The sequence below is a fragment of the Aspergillus udagawae genome (assembly GCF_001078395.1).
Source record: "Aspergillus udagawae IFM 46973 DNA, scaffold_2, whole genome shotgun sequence".
NCBI lineage: Eukaryota > Fungi > Ascomycota > Eurotiomycetes > Eurotiales > Aspergillaceae > Aspergillus > Aspergillus udagawae.
The window spans coordinates 1,823,493-1,845,540 of NW_025091265.1; the positions used below are offsets into that span (position 1 = coordinate 1,823,493).

General features: G+C 50.9%; 8 protein-coding genes across 8 annotated transcripts; 4 read left to right on the top strand and 4 right to left on the bottom strand.

The window, feature by feature from the left end:
* Positions 1-854: 854 nt before the first annotated feature.
* On the top strand, positions 855-2,916 carry Aud_002951 (guanine nucleotide exchange factor SEC2; the record flags this gene model as incomplete). The annotated part of the gene is made up of 2 exons (XM_043287908.1): positions 855-1,439; positions 1,504-2,916. The coding sequence occupies 2 exons, from the start codon at positions 855-857 to the stop codon at positions 2,914-2,916; spliced, it is 1,998 nt and encodes a 665-aa protein (XP_043143843.1).
* Positions 2,917-3,823: 907 nt separating this feature from the next.
* Positions 3,824-5,531, bottom strand: Aud_002952 (putative pre-mRNA splicing factor; the record flags this gene model as incomplete). Its single annotated transcript, XM_043287909.1, has 3 exons — positions 3,824-5,268; positions 5,338-5,391; positions 5,444-5,531. 3 exons carry the CDS (start codon positions 5,529-5,531, stop codon positions 3,824-3,826), a joined length of 1,587 nt encoding a protein of 528 aa, XP_043143844.1.
* An 891-nt stretch (positions 5,532-6,422) lies between these two features.
* pmt1 (protein mannosyltransferase 1) lies at positions 6,423-9,526 on the top strand (the record flags this gene model as incomplete). The annotated part of the gene is made up of 5 exons (XM_043287910.1): positions 6,423-6,685; positions 6,758-7,047; positions 7,107-7,390; positions 7,444-8,904; positions 8,984-9,526. The coding sequence occupies 5 exons, from the start codon at positions 6,423-6,425 to the stop codon at positions 9,524-9,526; spliced, it is 2,841 nt and encodes a 946-aa protein (XP_043143845.1).
* Positions 9,527-9,898: 372 nt separating this feature from the next.
* On the bottom strand, positions 9,899-10,599 carry Aud_002954 (uncharacterized protein; the record flags this gene model as incomplete). Its single annotated transcript, XM_043287911.1, has 4 exons — positions 9,899-9,949; positions 10,040-10,238; positions 10,353-10,396; positions 10,459-10,599. The coding sequence occupies 4 exons, from the start codon at positions 10,597-10,599 to the stop codon at positions 9,899-9,901; spliced, it is 435 nt and encodes a 144-aa protein (XP_043143846.1).
* A 771-nt stretch (positions 10,600-11,370) lies between these two features.
* Positions 11,371-13,194, top strand: erf2 (palmitoyltransferase ERF2; the record flags this gene model as incomplete). The annotated part of the gene is made up of 1 exon (XM_043287912.1): positions 11,371-13,194. One exon carries the CDS (start codon positions 11,371-11,373, stop codon positions 13,192-13,194), a length of 1,824 nt encoding a protein of 607 aa, XP_043143847.1.
* Positions 13,195-14,287: 1,093 nt separating this feature from the next.
* On the top strand, positions 14,288-16,992 carry Aud_002956 (putative histone-lysine N-methyltransferase (Ash1); the record flags this gene model as incomplete). Its single annotated transcript, XM_043287913.1, has 4 exons — positions 14,288-15,476; positions 15,538-15,911; positions 15,967-16,166; positions 16,221-16,992. The coding sequence occupies 4 exons, from the start codon at positions 14,288-14,290 to the stop codon at positions 16,990-16,992; spliced, it is 2,535 nt and encodes an 844-aa protein (XP_043143848.1).
* An 867-nt stretch (positions 16,993-17,859) lies between these two features.
* Aud_002957 (uncharacterized protein) lies at positions 17,860-21,109 on the bottom strand (the record flags this gene model as incomplete). Its single annotated transcript, XM_043287914.1, is given in 4 exon segments — positions 17,860-20,748; positions 20,787-20,831; positions 20,847-20,900; positions 21,101-21,109. The coding sequence occupies 4 exon segments, from the start codon at positions 21,107-21,109 to the stop codon at positions 17,860-17,862; spliced, it is 2,997 nt and encodes a 998-aa protein (XP_043143849.1).
* Positions 21,110-21,376: 267 nt separating this feature from the next.
* Aud_002958 (LYR motif-containing protein) lies at positions 21,377-22,006 on the bottom strand (the record flags this gene model as incomplete). Its single annotated transcript, XM_043287915.1, has 5 exons — positions 21,377-21,386; positions 21,440-21,489; positions 21,550-21,612; positions 21,718-21,882; positions 21,956-22,006. 5 exons carry the CDS (start codon positions 22,004-22,006, stop codon positions 21,377-21,379), a joined length of 339 nt encoding a protein of 112 aa, XP_043143850.1.
* Between the last annotated feature and the right edge of the window lie 42 nt (positions 22,007-22,048).

Here is a 22,048-nt window from a genome sequence, read left to right on the forward strand (position 1 = left end):
GAGGTACAAAATAGTTTTAGCGAATGATGTCGTTAAGCGCCAGCCATGGAAGGGACCTGAGTCTTGAGTCTTGTATCTTGATGGAGAATCCGAGCCGAACGACATAACTCCGTAGGTGCAACAAGATCGGCTTTCCTATTATGGAAAAGCGTTAATGACTCAGCGAGTCGATCTCGTTTGCCTCAGGCCAATACCAGCCACACCTGTCAGTGCTCACCTGTCAAGTGTCCAGTCGCTTGGGCCTGAAGGACAAGGCCAAGACTCCTCCTAGCAGTTCTTAACGGAGCCCCGAAGTGAAGTCCGTTATCGCCTGCTCCTTCAAAACGCCTCCCAAGTGCCAACCGCTTCCTCTCCTCAGAAAAGAGGGGTTACTCCGACTACCACTCCCTTCAACTAATTATTTACTGCTTCCAATATATCACCCTCCCTTCATTCTAATTCTTCTGACTCTGTGCACTCTCACTCTGTCCATCGTCTCCGCTGTGTCCAACCTCTTCTCCCGTTTCCACCCTCGACGCCAGTTCGATCTCTAGATGCCTCGTATCTCGACTTGCTAGTCATTACATATTCTGCGCGTTCGGTCTGGACATTATTTGAACAGCCATTCACTTCTGGAAATTCTGAATGGGCGAGGTGTATCACCTATATACATGGTCGTGACACCCGAACTGGGTCACCGCGCCTCTCCGGTTCTCTGAATTCGTTCCGCTCTTTCCAGTCCGCCATGGCTGAGTATGTACCCATTATTGCATATGCCATTGGGTATGATGACTGGTGAAGTTACTGACTTCATGAGCAGTTTAATTGCATTCCAAACCTATCATTTAAAGCATAGCTTCCTTTCACCTTCCAATATGATTCCCCGTTCCAGCAATCACAAGCGATCCCTCTCCTCCGGCCACAGGACACTTTCTCCTGATAGAACAGTGACCAAGACCAAGTCCACAAATGATCTCGCAGCGATTGTCACCGAGAAGCCTTCTCTTGCAGGTCGTTCCCATAGTGCTGGAAATTTCCCTGATAGTGGTTTCAGCACTTTGAGGGACCCAAGGCTCGCGACCAACTCCGAGGCATCCGACACATCCTCGACGCCATCCCATCATCCGGATTTGAGCAGTGAGGTTGCTGCTTTGAGTGTGAAATTGATACAGGCGATCAATAATCAGACTACACTCGACGACAACCTGGTTGCCACCCGACAGGAATTGGAACAGGCCCAGAATCGGATCAAATCATTGGAGTCGGAAAACGAGAAGTACCGACATGATATTGAGCAGGCGATTCTTATCAAGAAGGCCGATGCGGATCGTGAGATCTCGCAGTTGAAGGCCGCTCTCGCGGAGGAGAAGGCTCAGCGCGCCATTGTCGAGAAGGATAAAAAGACCATCGAACAGGAACTGGAGACTCTCACTGCAGCACTCTTCGAGGAGGCGAATAAGGTAAGTCGATGGTATCTTTCGACAACAACGATATATAACTCGGTATCTAACATGACTGGAATAGATGGTCGCAGCCGCGAAGCTGGAGCGTGAGGCGGTCGAAAAGAAGAACGAACAATTACGCGCTCAGGTGAAGGACACAGAATTACTCCTTGCATCTCATCAAGAACAGCTAGCCGAGCTTAAGTCTGTGATGCAAGGAATGGACCTTGCCAAGGACGATGTTGAAATTCGCACCACCATTTCCACAACGCCATCCTCGCCAGGTGGGCATCAACAATTACCAGGTATATTTACGAGGAGCTTTGAGACTGCTGATCTTCCCGAACCATCCTCACACCTCGAGGAAGTCGCTCCAGGCCCCTCAACCAGTTTCCCTCATCTATTCAAGTCAGTATGTCGGACGGATATTCAGGCCTTTGAAGATTTTCGAGAACTGTTCAGTCTATCGAGAGCTTCGAAGCCCCCAAGCAGGGCTGCCAGTGGTTCTTACGCCGGTTTGAATGTTATGAGCTTAGCCAATTTCAGCAGTGCTGGGTTCGGTTCGGCATCTTCATCCCCCGCCAAGTCCACTCATTCGCCAAATGGAAGCATGTCATCTCCTCAGCCGACCACCTCCCATATCCCACTCAAAGAAACGCGCTTCTACAAACGCGTGCTCATGGAGGACATTGAACCTACTCTTCGGCTGGATGCTGCGCCCGGAATTTCATGGTTGACACGACGTGCGGTATTGAGCAGCATCTGCGAAGGAAGCCTCGTTGTTGAACCGATCCCGCCTGCAACAAGGAAATATGGATTCCCATGTTCACTCTGTGGAGATCGTAGACCTGGATCTGCCAATGAGAGAACGCATCGCTTTAGGACGTCCGACAGTGATACGGCTCAGCGCTATCCATTGTGTGTCCTTTGTCTAGAGAAGGTTCGCTCTTCTTGTGAATTTACTGGCTATCTACGTCTCATCTTGGACGGTCATATCCGTGCGGGCGATGCAGAGGAAGAGAAAGACGCTTGGGAAGAAACAGTTCGCTTGAGAGAGCGCATGTTTTGGTCCCGCATCGCCGGAGGGGTCGTCCCTACGTGTGCTCAGGCTAATGGCCTTGAAAACTCTGGTCCTTCCCAATCAAGACGTAACTTGGGAGACACAATATGCGATGATGAGCAAGATCGCCTTGACGCCCCTTTTGAGACAAGTGAAACTCACGATCATGACAATGACCACGGAGTTTCCGACTCCGATTACGACAATGCATCCGTGAGTGGGTATACTTCCGCATCAGGCGTTTCTAGGCCATTCTATGACAGTCCCCAGTCTCATGCTTCGGAGCAAGAAAGAGACGACTATCTTGAACATGGCGTGAGTCAAGTGACACTATCTGCGACTAGTGACGAGCCCAAGTCTATCACTCATGTTGAGGAGTCTCTCGTTATTCGGACCACGAAGAATGATGACGACCATGATGACGATCGAAGCTGAAAACTTTCGCCTCAGCGTTCTCTCCGTTTCACATACTATGATACAACTGTCCTTCATTTTCGAGTCCCCCCTTGCTGCCGCTATTCCTCAACTTACATGTCCATTGCCCTTCTCGCATAGCTGCCTGTCAGTGGCTCGACCGCGCAGCAGGCTACGTGTATTATTAATTAATATGGAGCAGCGGCTTCGACGTTGTATACCTAATATGCTTCCTTTCTGTTTCTGCTTTTCCGCTTGTTTTACTACTTTCTTTGTGGTGTTACTCAGGACTGTTTGACCTGGCTTCCTTTCCCATCGAGCATCCAGCTGACCTGACGTCCACCCGTCCTATCCAGCGTGTTTTATTCCTTATTTGGTTTGCTCATACTTACACTTTCGGCCCCTTCTATGCGTTGTTTCCATTAATTTTCAGCGGAAAAGACTTCAGGGTTTAATATATGGAGTGAATGGTGCACAGCATGATTTGTGTCTGGTACATGACATCTACTTGCACATATACGATAGATTTCTGCAGATAATGATGAATATTCGGGAATATTGACTGAATCGTCTTCCATCTTTAAAGTGCCTACGCTTTAAGTCAGCCTGCCCATCAATATTGTGCTGATGATGACAGCTCGACGCTGTATCAAGACTTCTACGGGAGTAGGATAATCAAATACAGAGGGTTCATGGATTTTGAGGAAATTCTACTCATTGCACAGTCAAGCATATGCAAAAGAAAGTCATTAATTGAAGGGATAAAATAATTGGGCAACTCTCACGTTTGATAGTGACCAAGGAAGCAAGAAGAAGTGATACTTTACAGGTAAATGCGCCTTTTCGTAGAAGAGAGACCAAGGACAAGTACTCCAGAATGAGAAACACCTCGAAACAATTTGGATTTCCCCCTGCTATTTCTAATGCTTTAACCCTGCTTGTAACGTTCGTGAATTTGTCGAATCTGCTCCTCGATATTCAGGCTCTGAGGGTTGGGCGGGCCCCCTGCAGGCCCAACCATCGGCGGTGTAGGGCCCGCTCCAGGGACGTTCTCGTAGGCCATTCTTTTCTTCCTTGCTTCCTCCTCAGGATCGATGGCTGCGGTGAGCGATGAATCGAATACGTCGCTTCGCTGGCTCGCCAGCCGTTTCAGGTTATTGACCACATCGGCGGTCGACAAGTTAGTGGTGGCGCTCCGCGACTCCGCCTTGGCGCGCTGCTCCTTCCACCGCGGATCCAGCAGTTCGATACGCATGTGCTGGTCGAGTTCAGCCACAGGGATCTGCTGGTGACAGTTGGGGCAGAGTGCAGTGGCGCCGGAAGGATTGAGACGGCGCGCTTGTGCGCGCGGTACGTAGTCGGAGCGGATGCGCATCGGTTGCTGTCCAGGAGGTGCTTTGGCAGCTGCTTGTGCTGCGGCGGCCAGTTCTCGGGCCTCCATCCGCTCACGAATCCGTTGCTCTTCTTCCTGCGCTGCGGAAGAAGCCATAGGATAGGGTTGCGGTACCGGCACTTGCGGAGGATATGGTGAAACAGACGGAGGGGCAGGCTGTGCCACTGGTTCGGGTTGTGATGGAGGATAAGCGTTGTAGTAGACTTGGGCTTCCTGGTCTGTTGGCATCGCTTCTTCGATCCGCAGTGGGTTTAGCGACATCATAGCTTTTTGTTCCAGGGAGGCAGATTGTAGATCATTGAGAGATGTAGGGGGGGGTAGGTCGGCCTGATCATCCGCTTCAGTGAAGAGAACAGTTTCGACCACCACGAAATCATGCCAGTCGATCTGCGCATAAGCTATTCGCTCCTGTTCCTCCTCCTCTTCTTTCTTCTGCTTCTGTTGCTCTTGGTACTTCACCCATTCAGCGCGCTGTTTCGCCCGCTCCAAGATGTGGAATTTGTTCTTCACATTGTATTCTAGTTCCGCGATTCTGCTCTTCTCTGACGTGGACTCGTCGATTCCTTCTGTCCTTAACAGGATGGTATATTGATCGACCAATCGAGTGAAAAATTGATAGAGACTGTGCTGCGGGCGAAGAAAATCGAACTGAAAGTTTCTCGCTTCGCGCTGCGACAGAGCGGTCATAAAAGATTTGCCCCTTTTGGCAACATAGAGCGCCGTAAGTTTAACAACCTCCAGATCCTGCGCGTTTATTATAGGCATCCGAGCCGAAAAGTGAAATTCCGGTGGCTCAGCGGGCCCCTTGGGCTTCTCTGGTTCTGGAGCTGCCGTTGGCTCGCCTGGACGACCTGCTGCTACTGCGGTCCCTCTTCCTTCTTTGATCTCGTTCAACCGCCACTGGTAGAAGCTCGCATAAGGATCCCCGGGGTTCAGAAAGGAGAATTTAGGGTTGTTTTTCTCTTTTTCGCGCACACGCTCTGGAAGAGTACTGTTAGCTTACTATGGAAACTTGGGATCGCTGAAATCGACGTATAGCAATCGCGCACCTTCAAAAACAAATCCGTTCCGAGCGACATAGCCTGCAGTCTTCTCCACAATAGCTAAACGGAAGGTCAGCACATATCTCTAGCAGAAACCCTTTGGGAGACCGACCTCGAATGTCTTTAGGTGGCAGAACCACACCCTCTGGGGGTTTGTTCACCTCATCTAGGAGTGTTGGAGTATTTCCATTAGAAGCCATATTCAATGCCAGAATCAGAATGACGATGGAGAATATTCAGGACGGTGTGGTTGCTGTCCCTGACTCCGCTGGCATGCTTTTTGCCCGGGGACTGACTTCATGGGGATCGAAAGTTGCCGCGCCTGTTGGCGGCTATCGGATAAACGCGCGCATAGACAATTACTATTATTGGTGGAGTCTTTAAGGCCAGCTGAAAATTACGACTAGTAATTTTATCTCAATCTAACCTGATGCATGGTGGTATTCGGTACATACCCTACGTACCTAAGTGCATCCGCATCCGTACTACTTGGTCTTCATCTATTGCGACTGTAGGTACTAGGCAGGTTCTAAGAATGGAGTTCCTGAATACCTTGAACGGCGGCCAGAGATATTCATTTCGATGATCAACCTTGACAGTGGAGACGTTTCGAGCTAAAGCCAACGATTTGTCCACGAAGTATGGAGTAGCTAAGTACCCTGCCACCAATACTCGCCCTTCGCAGTAGTTCCTACCTAGGCACACGCCGGCCCCATAATACCCTTACTAAGCTCTTGTCCGCCTCCGCTGACATCTGGCCTAAACTGAGCTGACGCTTTCTTTGACCTCCTGATTGTTTCACACATGTTATCCTGCTTTTGCTACTTTTCTGATAGTAGCCTTCGTCCTGTTCCTTTTATCTTTTAATTTTGTCATGGCGAGTCGCATTTCGATTCATTACTCTCATTTATAACCCAATCTCCCAATCAGTTTAGTTTCATCCTTCGGCGTGGGGTAATCTAAGAGCTCCCCTCTGGAGTCGGAGCATTCAACCACTCGTGCCAGATCATTACGCTGTCTGGCGGCATAATTTCTCTACTTGTCATTTGATCTACCTACTTTCGCTCCAATTGTGGGAGCACCAATCGGACATGTCGCAAAAATCGAAAGAGACCTTACAGGTCATGCCTTTGCCTAGAAAAGGCCGCTCTAAAAGTCGCTCTCCGAGACCGAAGGATCGCAAGAAAGCGCCGGCAAGCATATCAAGTTATGGATCAGACGGTGTCAAGGATAACAATATACTCCACCTTCCCACTTCGGACTATAAGGCGCTCGTCTTGGTCACGCTTGTTGCTCTGGTTGTTCGACTCTTCCGTATCTATCAGCCTTCTAGCGTCGTCTTCGATGAAGTCCAGTACGTCTTCATATCGCTCTTTTTGATTGCACATATTATCGGTGCGCTATGAAGCTAATAATTGGTGAACAGCTTCGGCGGCTTTGCGAGCAAATATATAAAGGGCAGATTTTTCATGGATGTGCACCCTCCTCTCGCCAAACTGCTCATCACACTTGCTGGCTGGCTGGCTGGTTTTGATGGTAACTTTGACTTCAAAGACATTGGCAAGGATTATCTTGAGCCCGGAGTCCCATATGTTGCTATGCGCTTGCTTCCAGCCATATTGGGTGTCCTTACAGTTCCTTTGATGTTTCTGACCCTGAAAGCGAGTGGGTGCCAAACCATCACTGCTGTCCTCGGAGCTGGAGTCATAATCTTTGGTAAGATGATACCTCTCTATATATATTTGACCAAACTATGTACGCTGACCACCTGCCAGAAAATGGTCTAATCACTCAATCCCGTTTAATTCTATTGGACTCGCCGTTGGTCTTCTTTACAGCGCTCACAGCACTGGCGTTTACTTGTTTTGCGAACCAGCAGGAGCTTGGGCCTTCTCATGCCTTCCGTGGATCCTGGTGGTTCTGGTTGGCAGCAACGGGTCTATCCCTGGGCGCCACATTGAGCGTTAAATGGGTCGGGCTTTTCACAGTCGCGTGGGTCGGTTCTCTCACTGTCCTACAACTGTGGGTGCTTTTGGGCGACGCCCAGAACGTCACGCCGGTACGTCTTTGTCATTGATTAGACTTCCTCTATGTCAAAGCTAATTGCTCCAGCGCTTATGGTTCAAACACTTCTTTGCCCGGGTTTTCTGTCTCATCATCATTCCCCTTGGCTTTTACTGTGGAATGTTCGCAATTCATTTCCTATGCTTGGTCAACCCGGGAGATGGAGATGGATTCATGTCGTCGGAATTCCAGGCCACATTAAACTCCAAAGGAATGCAAGATGTTCCTGCAGATGTCGTTTTCGGTTCGCGTGTGAGCTTTCGTCACCTGAACACCCAGGGTGGCTACCTCCACTCTCATGCCCACATGTATCCCACGGGAAGCAAACAGCAGCAGATCACTCTCTATCCCCACAAAGACGAGAACAATGTCTTCATTCTTGAGAATCAGACTCAGCCCCTTGGTCCCTATGGACAAGTGGAGGGCCCTTACGCTTGGGACAACATTACTACCGAGTACATCCAAGATGGTGCGGTGGTAAGACTCTACCATGCGGTAACACATAGGAGACTTCACTCGCACGACGAGCGACCTCCTGTGACAGACGTTGACTGGCAATTTGAAGTGTCTGCGTATGGGTATGAGGGGTTCCCAGGAGACGCAAATGATCTCTTCCGTGTTGAGATTGTCAAGTCGAAGTCCGACGGCGAGGAAGCGAAGAAAAGGTTAAGAACCATCGAGTCTAAATTCCGGCTTGTCCATGTCATGACTGGCTGCGTTCTATTCTCTCACAAGGTGAAGCTTCCTGAGTGGGGTTTCGATCAGCAGGAAGTGACTTGCGCCAGAGGAGGCACCCTGCCGAACAGTCTTTGGTACATCGAGTCAAACAACCATCCGATGTTACCTGAGGATGCGGAAAAGGTCAATTACCGAAACCCTGGGTTCTTTGGGAAGTTCTGGGAGCTCCAGAAAGTCATGTGGACTACGAATGCTGGGCTGACCGAGTCCCATGCCTGGGATTCTCGCCCACCGTCGTGGCCAACACTGCTCAGGGGCATCAATTTCTGGGGTCGTGATCACCGTCAGATTTATCTCCTCGGCAACCCCTTCATCTGGTGGTCGTCGACTGCCGCCATAGTCATCTACCTTGTCTTCAAGGGCATCGCCGTTATCCGTTGGCAACGCAGTTGTGGTGATTATTGTAACGTCAACTTCAAGCGATTTGATTATGAAGTCGGTACAAGCGTGCTTGGCTGGGCTTTCCACTACTTCCCCTTCTATCTCATGGCTCGGCAGCTCTTTCTACACCATTACTTCCCGGCCCTCTACTTCGCCCTCATGGCGCTGTGCCAGGAGTTCGACTTTATCGCCAATCGCTTCAAGGCCTTGGGTCTGTCATCCAGACCTATCATTGGCAAAGGATTGGTCGCAATCTTTCTGGCTCTCAGCATCTTCACCTTCACTCTTTACTCCCCATTGATCTATGGAAATCCTTGGACCCAAGATGCTTGCAAGAAGGTCAAACTCCTTAGCACTTGGGATTTTGATTGCAACACATTTTACACTGACGTAAGTGTTCCAGAATGGCAGCCTCCGCGACGAGGATACTAGATGAATGAACGCCCGACGGCTGACGACAACGCATTAGCTTGGTCAATATGTTACCCAATTTGTCAATGCGAACCCAATTGCATCCTCAACGCCCTCCGCACAGGTAACCCCAGTTCCAGGATTACCTGTCCAAGATTCACCCATTCAGGAACCGCCGGTGGTACCGCCCCAGCAGCATCAGCAGGAGGTTCACAAGGAGGCTCAGGAGGCAAGCGTGACTCCCCAGGCCAAACAGCCTCGCGGAACAATGGCGCGAGTGGAGTACCGTGATCAGAATGGCAATGTTCTCGATGAGGCGCTCGTCGCATCTCTTGCCAAGGAAGGCAAGGTTTCTTTTGAAACCCGGCACGAAACTCGGACTCGCCTTGAACATGGCCATGAAGTAGAGATGGTAGACGGTCAGATTGCACCGCCACACCCAGATGTGGAGGGACAAAATCCTGAGACTGTCAAGAACCAGGAACAGCAGGCTGCAGGAGACAGCCCAGCTTCGGTTGCTGTAGGTGAGAGCTCAGTCGAGGAACCAAGTTCCCCTGAGCCAAAGCCAGCTAGCGAGGCAAATGAGGCAACTCAGAATTAAAGCAATGGAATGTCATATATGGAGTGTAATGAGTGGCTTTCGGAGTGGTTGCTGGTCCTCTTTTCTGAACATTGGAGGCTTGGCAAAGTCGAGTTCAATATCTCTTCTCCTGAACAATATTTTAACTGAATGAAATGTGCGATTATACGTGTGGTTTCACAAATTCTTCATGCGAACCATACCCACTGTATGGTAATATGAAAAGACGATCACATATTGACTTCCAATCAAAACATACTATGCACACAAAGCTCTGGCATGAATCTGCACCCCCAAACTCTAGCTCTCACAGTCGCTTTTAGTGTACAGCAATCAACATCGGAACACATCCGATGTTCGTCTCTAGCTTTCGATCCTCTGCCGTATGGCCATCTAGTAGTCCCACTCCTCCTTACCGTACTTGTTGAAGCGCTCGTGAAGGTCCTATGACGAAAAAGAAGTGGGTTGTCAGCAATCTACTCATGAACTACCTGACAAGATCCGTTACGACGATAAAAGGCGAGGGGTCATTACCGCGGGCAGAGTGACATTGGGGACAATGACGGTGTTCAGAGCGCTGGGAGCGTTTCTGAGGGGCTGGCTCTTGTCACCGTGAGGGTGGTACTGGTACTTGTAGATCTTGCCGTCGTCATCGCGCTCCCAAGGCATGGCGCTCTCTCCAATGCGAACGTTGCTCTCAGAGGTGACCGAGGTGGGCTTTCTACCGAAGTACCTGTTGACAATAATTGGTAAGCGGCGTCCGCATCAATCCAGCGTGCAATTGGCGACAATCGGGTTCTGCAGTCGCTTTTTGTGTGGAATGCGGGCGACAGGGAGGATTATTCACCATCCAGCAATCAGGAAAGCTCCGGACATGACACCAAGCAGAACCTACAACATCCTTTAGTGAGAAATCCAAATCAGACCAAGCGGAGCTCAGCAGAGGTCCATACGTAGAGCTCGGGGTCGCGCTTGGGAGCCTTGTCGAGGGTGGCTTCCTCTAGCTTGGAGCTGTAGTTTCGTCGCGGGGCAGCCCGGAAAAGAGACTGACGGGCGAAAGCCCGGCGCGAAGCCATGGCAGCAATTGAAGACATGGTGATAATTTGTAAGTTTGAAGACTGGTTGTCTGCGAGGACTGCAATCGGGGGGATTCTCTGAGAGAAAGTGGGAAGATCGAAGTGTCAAACGATGATGTTGCTGGGCGCATCATCAGGTGACATCCCGTTGGCCCATCCGCTCCCGACGCTTAGTCATGCATGTTATTGGGCTGGGACTCGCCGCCGGCTGCAAAGGCAAAATGCTGTATCGTTCAATGAGTCGCCCAGCGCGCAAGGGTGTCAACGCCTCGTCAATTTGAAAGGGTTCCAGGGTGCTTGCTAACTCACTCGCCTTTGGACTCTTCTTCTTCCAGCCGTGATGTGACGAAGTGCTGTCTCTTCCTCTTACATCCGCTCATCAACTTCGCAACTATACTTAAGGTCTGTGAGGGATCACCCCAATTAATTCCCATAGCCGATAGGGGTCATGACATATGCTCTGCTCTGCCCCCATGGCTTGCAGTACTGAGAGTTCGCAAGCACACATGAAGCTAACTACACCGCTATATTATAGGTTGCTTACATTCCTTTACGATCCATTATTCCAGTTGCGAAAGATAACGCAGAAATAATCTCCTTGTCGCTCCTTATCCACGTCTAAACTCCGATTAGCGTCCTCTCTCATCTATCCTTTCTGCGACTCGGCTGCCATAGACTCGTTTCATCAACAGCAGTCCCCGAGTACCTTTTCGCTTCCTTCGCCACAAACTGCACCATGATCAATCGGCATTACTATTAGCAGAAATCCTTACCAACTCGTGGACAATCATGTCGTCAGCGCCGGAGACGAGCGATGTGGCTCAAGGATCGACCGCACAACCTGTCCTCGGTATTCCACGCCCACCTTCCGTCGGGGGCATATCTTCTCGAATGACAGACGTGGCATCTGAAGATGGCGAACAATCCCAAGCAAATACTGGGATTTCATCACGTCCGCCTCAGTCGCAGAGATCTCTTTCTAGACGAGGCCCCCCTCCCGCGAGAAGTTCAATCACCGCACACAGCCAGATGACAAGTAGACCGGGAAGCTCCGCGAGCAGATTGAGTCGCAGTCATATTCCTTCCCTCACTGCGCAAGGCTTCTTTCGACCAATGTCCTCTCAGAGGCTCCAAGCCCATCGAGGTCGGCCAGTCACCAAAGAAACGGCAACGTCATCCGAGGATTGGAATGACCAGGTCGACCAAAATAGGCGAAGCATGATCTCGAATAGCACTTTCCCCCAGAGTTCTGCTCCACAGGAGGAGGCCCCTCCATCGCGAGGTACCGAGTTTACAGATCCCATAATTTCAGATCGAAATACATCGAACGCCAGTCCCGTCGGAAATGTGACGGCAAGAAGCGTGGGCGAGAGTGCAAAACTCTTGCACGATCGGGACAGAGTGTACAAAATTACGCCGCAACACCTCAAGCTGGGGGTGAATCATAGCCTCGAAGCCAGCGATCCTCCCCAACGATCACCTCTCTCGTTTCTGTCTCTACAGAACAAAAATCCTGCACCAGACCCCCGCGATAGTCGGGCTCATGAGCGACTGTCATCTGCAGACTCATCCCCTGGATCCATCCAGAAGCAACATCACACAACAGGTAGAGTTAACTTGGGCAAGAATTATGAGCACTTCACCGGTAACACCCTGTTTTTCGGTGGCGGTCGGTTCCAGAATTCTAGAGACAAACCCATCAACATTGCAACGGGCATCTTTGTGGTTCTGCCTTCCGCTTTGTTCTTTGCATATTCGGCACCTTGGCTCTGGCATCATATCTCACCTGCGATCCCGATATTGTTTGCCTATCTTTTTTACTTATGCTTTTCGTCATTCATACATGCCTCGGTCGTCGATCCTGGGATCATTCCTCGAAATCTTCATCCAATGCCGCCGCCGGAGCCCTCAGGCGACCCATTGATGATCGGGCCGCCGACCAATGACTGGGTGATGGTGAAGCTGGCAACATCTGATGTCGCGGCAATGGACGTTCCGGTGAAGTACTGCAAGACTTGCAACATCTGGCGCCCACCGCGCTGCTACCATTGCCGCGTGTGTGACAATTGCGTTGAAACTCTAGATCATCACTGCGTTTGGCTGAACAATTGCGTTGGTCGCCGTAACTATCGATACTTCTTTGCTTTCGTCAGCTCTGCGACTCTCCTTTCCCTATTCTTGCTTGGAGCCAGCCTTGCACATGTTCTGGTGTATCGTGCTCGCGAAGGCGTTTCGTTCGGCTCCGCAATTGACAAGTGGAGAGTCCCTTGGGCCATGGTTATATATGGAGCACTTGCAGCGCCTTACCCGGCCTCATTATGGGCATATCACCTCTTTTTGGTAGGGCGAGGCGAGACGACAAGGGAATACCTGAACTCGCACAAGTTCGCCAAAGTAGACCGCCATCGTCCCTTCACTCAGGGGAACGTATTCCGAAACTGGATATCTGTGCTAGCGCGTCCCCGCCCTCCGACCTATTTGCAGTTCAAAAGGCCTTATCAAGAGGGTGACCAGCGCTTGAGCGCTCTAAAACGGAAAGACCGGCCTCGAGATGTTGAGGCTCAGGCGGACATCGAAATGCAGCATGTTCCTCCGACTCCACAGCAGGGCTAACACGGCTGTGGTGTTGGGTGAGCTCATCGTCACATCACTATCTATTCGATCTTTCTCTGAAGCTAATCGCATCTCTGTGATTGCATTCCTTACACATTTTGTTTTTCTTATATTTCTATATCTTCTTATTCAAAGCCACTGATGCTGCTTTGATTAACTTGACTTTTGTTGTTCTGAGTGTTGAATATCAACACTTCACGATCTTGATATCTTCGTGCATTCCCTTCTGATTTCCTAAGATTCCCCCTTCAAAATGAGACCTTGCAATTGAGCGATCCCGATTCACTTGCTCTTCATGACTGCTATCTCTTCATTTCGATCCTCAATTTCCCACTGATTGAGGGCCCTCTGTCTTGGTTCAATTTGTTGGATTGGGTTTATAGCACGCGACATCAAGGATATATGTATGATAATCTGTTCCGACCTTACAGATAGACCATGAATAATTCATTCAAGAGAGAGAGCAAAGAGAAGAGCTCGGTCTGTATCCCTCCACTGGCAAATGTAGCTTGTAGGCGCCTGCAGAGGCTGTTATCGAATGCAGGAGCGGCCGCATGTTGGAACTCCAGATCCTTGAGAAGAGTTCGTCCAAGCTCAATTTTCCCAAAAGGAGATGGCAGAACTGAGCGCAGAAGGTCGTGACCAGAAGACTTAGTGTTGTCCGTAGTCTCGCTACTGTTTCCCTCTGCATTCCGCGGCCGTGCCTCCCCTCCGGCCGTCCCAAACTGGCTGACGACAGACACTGGACCCCCTCCGCACCTTCATCTTTCTCCTTCCCTTCCAATGCCTCGCCGTCCACCTTGCTGAAACCATCCTTTGACTCATTTGTGCTTCATACCTTTCAGCATGTTTGTCAGAGTCTTGTTGTGACCTGGTTTTTGAGCTGTTGACCGTTGTGCAGATACGCCTGATAACAGGAGCTCCTATTATTGCCCTTGCCCGTTGTGATCGCATTCAACTGCAGGCAAACAACAAAACCTTCCCCAAGCCCCGGACTGAATCAGATAAATGGTCTTTTTATTCTAGCCTACCTCTGCATTTTCAACTGTTTCAGCAACATAATCACGTACGCATCGTTCTCAAGGAAATCGAGATGGGAAAGCGCACTAGATCCTCCGTCGCGTCACCCGCGACACCCGCGACCCTCTCGGTCCTCCAGAAGCATGCTCACGAGCACGTCGACGAGACAATAGGTCTAGAAATGCCAGAACAACTCCTTACGCCTGAGAACAGCCGCTCCGAAACCTCCAGTAACAGCGAGAACGCGTGCCATGAAGAAAAGCCTACGCTGCGACGGACGTCAACACGTGTGACACGCTCTTCTCTACGGGCTTCGGGTCAATTTGAGGCCAAAGCTGAGCAGGAAGATGCAACCATCGCGTCCTCGTCTGGTGAAATGGACCCTACGAATTCTAGTGGGAACCTAGCCAACGATGTCCCGAAACTCAAGCGGTCCCAGTCCTCCCACCTCCGGCACAGCATAGCGGTCATGGAAACGTCCGCTTGGACGAAGTCAACGCTTACACGACATATCGTGGAGGTTGAGGACCATCTAATAACTCCAGATACGCCTGTCTCCAACTCGTCCCAAGAGCCACAGCTAGATGACCTTAGCTCATCACTACCGCAGCGATCACTGAGGAAGCGCGTGGAACGGGCATTGACTAAGGAGGATAGTTCCAACCGGAAGAAGGATGAATTGGCGGCCCGGGTTGAGGATCTCAAGCCAAGGCGCTCAACTCGTCTGAGTTTGTTGGAAAAGGCGTCGGATTTTGTCGAACGGGCGGGTAGCGTCCTGGGCAAAAGGTCAAAGGATATGATGGAGAAAGGGCAAACTCCTGACCGCAGAGCCAGTCTGCGACCTCGGAACATCATTGCGCCCAAGGAAGAGCCTGCCTCTCTCGCGTCAAGCGGGCCTCCGGCTGCGAAGAAACGACGTGTTTCTGAAAGTGACCTGCCATCCAAGGTCAAAGCCATTGATGAGTCCACTGCGCAAAGCGACACTGCCGCGAAAGGGCCCAGGTTCAAGCCGAAGCGCTGGCTGTCTCATGGACTGTACACTGGGCAAGAATATACGACTGCCCGGCCCAGCCAAAATAGAAATAAGACCGCGAAGAGGCGATCTCAAGGCGCTCCGTCGCAGCGAAGGCTGCTGCCAATGCCAATGTTCGCAGGCGACCGACTGCTACAGTTGGGGAGGGATTTCCAGCTGCCGTTCGATATTTACTCGCCTCTTCCGCCCGGTCAACCCAAACCTGACGAATGGAGGAAAACCAACAAAAGTACGTTGACTATTGAATGCGCACTTGTTGAAAGAGAGAGCTGTACTAATATTCAATCTAGATGTTTTTGTTGGAGAGGCGGGCAGTATATGGAGAGCTAACAAGCACATGGAACTATCCAAATGCATGTGCACAGAAGAGACAGGATGCGACGAGAACTGTCAAAATCGGTACATGTTCTACGAATGTGACGATGGGAACTGTGGACTGGGACCTGACTGTGGCAACCGAAGCTTTGAGGAGCTCAAGCAAAGGACAAAGGCCGGGGGAAAATACAACATTGGCGTGGAAGTCATCAAGACAGCCGACCGCGGATACGGCGTCCGCAGCAATCGCACATTCGAGCCCAACCAGATTATCGTTGAATATACTGGTGAGATCATTACTCAAGCCGAGTGCGAGAAGAGGATGAGAACGATATACAAGAACAATGAGGTATGTCCCTTGCTTAATGCCGTCATCTGATCGGATGATTGATCTGAAGCACTAGTGCTATTACCTCATGTACTTTGATCAAAACATGATAATCGACGCTACTCGAGGCTCAATTGCTCGCTTCGTGAACCATTCCTGTGAACCGAACTGCCGAATGGAAAAGTGGACTGTTGCAGGAAAGCCACGCATGGCTCTATTCGCGGGTGACCACGGTATTATGACGGGCGAAGAATTATCTTATGACTACAATTTTGAGTGAGACTCTCCACTGCTCGCGATGTCACTTGGTTCTTTCTGACTGTTACTCAGCCCCTATTCTCAAAAGAATGTTCAGCAATGCCGATGCGGTGCTTCCAACTGTCGTGGAATATTAGGACCGCGACCTAGAGAAAAGGATCAGCGGTCCAAAGAGTCGAAAATTCTTAGCCAGAAGAAATCTTCAACTTCGAAGAAGACGACTACCACTAAGGTCATTGGTACGAAACGCAAAAGCCGGACAGTGCTTGACAATTCTTCATCGCGGCTTAACAAGAAGCGAAAAGTTCTGGCTCCGAAATCCATCACGAAACAGGTCAAAAAGGTCGTGTCGAAAGCGCGTGCGGCAATCTCCAAGTCAGCGAGCTCGAGAAAGACGAGTACGATGAAAGTGCAGAGCAAGGTCTCCAAGGCGACGATCAAGAAGCCTGAGGGCTCAAGATCTAAAAGCCAGGCGAAGGCTAAAGAAACCAAGCCCAAAAGTAGTGTCAGACTTCCCAAAGTCAAAACCGCCAAAACGAAGGTGAAGACGGCAATCCTTCCCAAGAAGAAGTCACCCCAAACAACAGGGAACTCACTGTCGAAGCCGAAGGTTTCTCCTGCGTCGTCCTCGACGTTGAGTCGTCCATCTACGAAAGCCAAGGAGAAGATACTCAAGGCAGCTAAGGGTGCGAGTGCTCGGAAACAGGCGACGAAGGGGGTAACAGCTGGTGCGAAATCGCCTCGCAAGACCCCCACAAGCAACAGCGTCAAAAAACGCCCTGGGGCTACGGCATCCACTAAACGCACAAAGGGCGCAAGCATGGAGATGGTCCATTCCACTTAAATAATAAACAAAAGACAACGGAATCTGGCGCTATTAGTCAGACATTGCAACAATATTTCAGTTCGTCTGATTCTTCGATCATGGTTGTCTATTAGCTTCTCGTCGTGCTTTCGCTTCCTCACCTTCATTTCTTGAATCTGCTTGCGCTGCAGGCAAAATTCTCTTCAGCCCGTGGATCGGTGGTAATTTTGGTATTTCCTTGGCTGTCACATGGATGTTTCTCTGATTCTTTCTCCGCGCTGACTGTTATTCCCCTGCTCCCCTGGTTCGATCTATATTCTGGGCGTCAGGTGTATCCCATACTGTCTCGACTGGTTGTTCTTACTCGGGTGCAGACTTGGTGTTGGGTTCAAATGGTTTCAAGGAATGGAGGAATACTTAGTTTCTGGATTCTATAGCTAATATATTGATATAAACCGAAGACTGCATGATTCTGTGCATACAGCACATACGATAGACGCGACTCAATCGTCACCGATAGAGTCGGAGTATGCTGCCGCTGTCCGCCTTAGACATGAGGCTTATCCTTTGTCTCAATGGCTTCTCAAATTTATCTTTTGTCGCAATATGCGCTACATGTTAGCAGCTAGGCGGCAATCAACACCAAGGTTGTATATAAACGACGTGAGAAACCATGAAAACGCAGTGATCCTTCCTAATTTATAGCGTTTACACAGAAAAATCCAGCAGATGCATATTCCGTACAGATCAAACTGTCCCAGATATGGGATACTCACTACCGAAGATGGAATCATTTAAAAAAGTTTGTAGAGAACCGAGAGCGCAACGCCTTACACCTAACCCCCACCTCAAATACACCCTTGCAGAGATTGAAACAGAGTCTGACTGACGTTCTCACCAGAAATTCTATGCTGCGCTAACGTCAGAGGTCGACGACGGTGCAGGCGCCTCTTCTCCACCTTCCTTGCTTTCAGGTTCTACCTTTGTCTGCTCGGCGATAGGCTGGGGAGCAGCGTCGTTGTCGGACGGAGCAGTGTCGCTCGGTTGCATAGTTTGTGGATCGGTAACTTCAGGTGCGCTTGGTGCAGCAGCCGAAGAAGAAACCTCGGGCGTTTGAGATTCCCCGGGAGGAGCAGGTTGTGGTTCTTGAGCGTCTGTTACGGGCGCCTGATTCTGGGGTTGCTCTTGAGAGGATTCCTCAATTTGCTCGAATTCTGGACTTGGAGGGGTGAGAGGCTCCGTTGGCGGTGCTGTGTGTTCCGGCGAGGGGTGTGTGGGTTGCAGTGGTGTCTGCTCTGTGGCTGAAGGGGCAAGCGGCTCACTTGGATGAGCCGATTGCTCCGACGAAGCTTGCGGCGGTTGTTCTGCGTGTGGTTCAGGGGATGAAACTGGAAGTTGCTGGTCTGTAGGCGGCGCAGCTGGTTGATCTGAAGGGGCTTCAGCAGAAGGTTCTGTAGAAGGCATCATGCTAGAATCCGTTGCAGGCTCGATCACTTGCGGCGCGGCGGATTCAGTAGCCTGGTTCTCTGCCGGTTGAGCAACAGGCTCTGCATCTACAGCTGATGGTGCTTCGGGAACTTGTTCGGGAGGCTGTGCCACAGAAGCTTCTTGACTAAGCTCTTCTATGGCATCATTCGCCGCAGGTTCCGCGGTAGGCTCTGTCATATCATGCTCAGGTTGCTCTGGAGTAGACACCGTGCTGAGTTCTAGGGATGGTTCACTGGGCTGTTCGATTGCCTTTTGCTCAGCATCAGCAGATTCGACAATCTGCTCTGGGATCTCTTTTGCAGCTTGCTCTTCAACGGATTCCGATGGTTGTTGCTGAGGCTCATCTGTGACTGAATCTCCTACTTCCCTTGCGGCATTTGTCGCGGTGCTCTCAGCAGCAATGGCTCCCACTTGCGGATCAGTTTGCAATGCGGCTGATCCGTCAGTCTGGGCATCGCGAACCGTACCATCCAGACTAGCTTCCAAGCTACCAAGAAGATCAACCTCGTTGCTCCCTGCCTCAGTATCGGCCGGTTGAGGTTCAACTGCAGGATTGGGAGCCTGCTCAGGAACGGTTTCTTTCAGGGGGATCGGCTCAGTCGTAGGAGCTGATGCGACAGCTTCCGAGTCCTCCATTACCACATCACGCGTCTCGGCTACCTCCTGTATCATTGCTTCATTTGGAGTAGCCTGACTTGGTTCCACCGACTTCTCTGAAATTTCTGTCTGACCTTCTGTTCCATGCGCGGTCTCAACAGGCGGAGACGGGCCCGGAACTGAAGTTTGAGGCGCTGCCTGAGGCGATTGGGAAACAGGACTTCCGTGAGCGGGCTCAGTAACATCTTGTGCATCTGAAGACAGACGTTCTGGACGTTGCTGAGGTAAAGTCACCAGACTATCATCTGGGAGAGAGACTGGAGGTTGCGCATCGGACATAACAACATCTTCGGCCTCGACTGCCTGTGTCGGCTCTTCGGACACAGCTGTAGCTTCAGGTTGAGCCGAAGGGGCAGGAGCAGACACCTCAGCAGACGGTGACGCTGGGGCTTGAGGACTAGGGGGTTTGGCGGAGGGCGCCGATGGCTGCACATGCGTCTGGGTAAAGGGTTCCTTGGCCAAGGTCGATGGGCCCTCTGGAGCAACTGATTGGGATTCATCGTTTTCCTCCTTGATAACTCCTGAAGATACTTGAGCAGCTTCAGCGTCAGATATAGACAGCGCATCACCCGCTGGTACAGACTCAGGCTGTGCGAGGGGGGTTTCTGGTGTCTTGGCGTCCAACATCGACTCGTCACCCTCATCACTCTCGTCGCCCTCATCGCCCTCCTCCTCTTCATCATCCTGGCCGCTTTGATCCACTGACAAGCGGGACGCGTCCAGATCCGGTTTAGCAAGCCCGGCATCTGTGGCGCCATCTGCAGTACTGGCGCCAGAGCCATGGACAAGCGCAGCATCAGCCCCCTCCCCTGGCGCGAACATGACCTTCTTCCTGCGTCCCTTTCCAAAACCCTTAGCCTTGCGCTTGGGAGGAGGGGGGCGTCTTTTCGGGGGCGTCATGACAGAGACGGAGCCTGCTTCTGCAACAACCACACCTTCAGCGTTGACGACACCAACACCTTCGACAACCGTCCCAGGTGCAGGTGCCTCCGGAATAACAGCGACCTCCTTGTTTTCGGCTCTCACTTGAGCTTCATCGGTGATTTCGCCTTCAATCTTGTGTCCTTCCGGCACCCACGCCTCGTAGATGGAAATGTTACCAGTAACCGGGTCGACCTTCTTGAAACGAGTTCTCCTCATCGGAACATTGTTCGCGGCACCGTCCACACCCGTAGTTGAAGCGCCGTACAGTGATGGTAAGCCTGGCCGTCTCTTGGCCAGAAATTCCACCTCCGGTGGCTCCAGATGTTTAGGCACCGCTGCCCACTTGCGCGCAGTAAAGCTGCGGTCCGTGCTCTGTATCATCGGTTGTTCCTCGACGTCGGTCGCTTCTTTCTCTTCATCCTCTCGCTCCTTTTGCGCTTTGCGAATGTAGATACAACCGGCTCGAGCAGCGCGAAGAAGCGCTCTGCTCATAGGTGTCAGGAGATGGCTGTCCCTAGGCATGGGGTGCTCGGGTAGGGCCTGTTTGCCTCCGGGGCCTTGAATGAGCGACTCCGATATTTCGGTCTTGGGAACCTGGGAGATTGTTTGGCGCTGGCGCGTCCATCTCCGCACTGGGAGTCCTTCGAAAACATCGTGATCAATTTGGCCGGTTCGGGTTCGATTAGCGTTCTCGCCGAATTGACGACCTGAGCGCGAGGATCTGAACTGATGTTTGTCAGCATGCAGATGAACGATACAATTACCGCCAGTGCCTGGGAGGGAGACCTCTCCTTGCGGGCGACGTTGCGCTAGGAGACACGTACAGTCGGTGGCATGGTGAGTGGCTGGCCAGCAGTCTTCCCTCCGCCACGCAGATACTAAGGCGAGTGCTTGCAGATTCCAGTACCTCTAAAACTATCAACTGAAAAGCTAATGTGAAAGAGATCGAGAAATGGTGCCGTCTGCCGTCCACCCAGACTAGGATGCTACTGGCAGTGTTCGGCGCGATGCGATGGCGCGGAAACGGGAGTTACTGAGCGCTAGGTCACGTGAATATATCACCTATTACACCTATTACAAGGACCATGGCAATGAATCCCAACAAGAAATGATACTTTGACTTCCCCAATAATCCATTATAAGCAGCTAAGATAATGTAAGAGAAGCGTGTGTCTTTCTGATAGTTATAAGTAACCAGTGCAACATACAGCGCAGTCGAATCCGTTAAAAGTACAGTCACCCCGGTTTATCCAATAACTTGACGGCTGCGCAGTGCAAACTCATGTCGAGTTTGGTGTTCGTTCAGAATAAAGTCTGAAACCCAAGCATGTCCTTGTTTACATGGTCCGGTTAATCAATCCCACCTGCAACCACTGTCAGCGTTCGGCGAAAGAAGCATAATCAGGAAGTGTCATACCCGGTATCCTTCTGACGGACGATACCGCCCTCTTGTCCAGTCTGCTCGCCCTGCACGAATAGTTAGGCGAAGCCTGAAAACGAGCAAGGCGCATTCGAGAGAGTACTCACAGTCTTCTGCCCTTCCACTACTAATTTGTCCAGCTGATAGAACTGACTAATCACAGTTTGTCGCTGGATTAGAAGTTAGCAATCCGTGCTTCCGTAAGACGTATTACGTCGATGTCAGACGATGGAAAAGCCTCATCTCGACCCCGGCGTATACAACTCAAGACTGACCTTCAACATGCGCAAATTTTGCAGACCATCCTGAATCAACTCCTGTATCCTCCTTTCCTCGGTTTCATGCTGGTGCTCACGGAAGGCATCCCTCGTTTTCCGACGGGCATACTCACGAAAGTTGTAGTTCGAGAATTGGGAAGATTGACGGAGCAAAGACCGAAACTGTACGATTGGATCACATCGTCAGTCTTCTGATTCACGTAGCTTGATCGCCCGAAGAGGATGAAAGGCATACCAATGACCGGACCTGGAACGCAGTGTCCCGCTGCAAAGTTGCCATAGACATGATGGCAGATTCTATAAGATGGGAGTGGAGATGTGAAGCAAA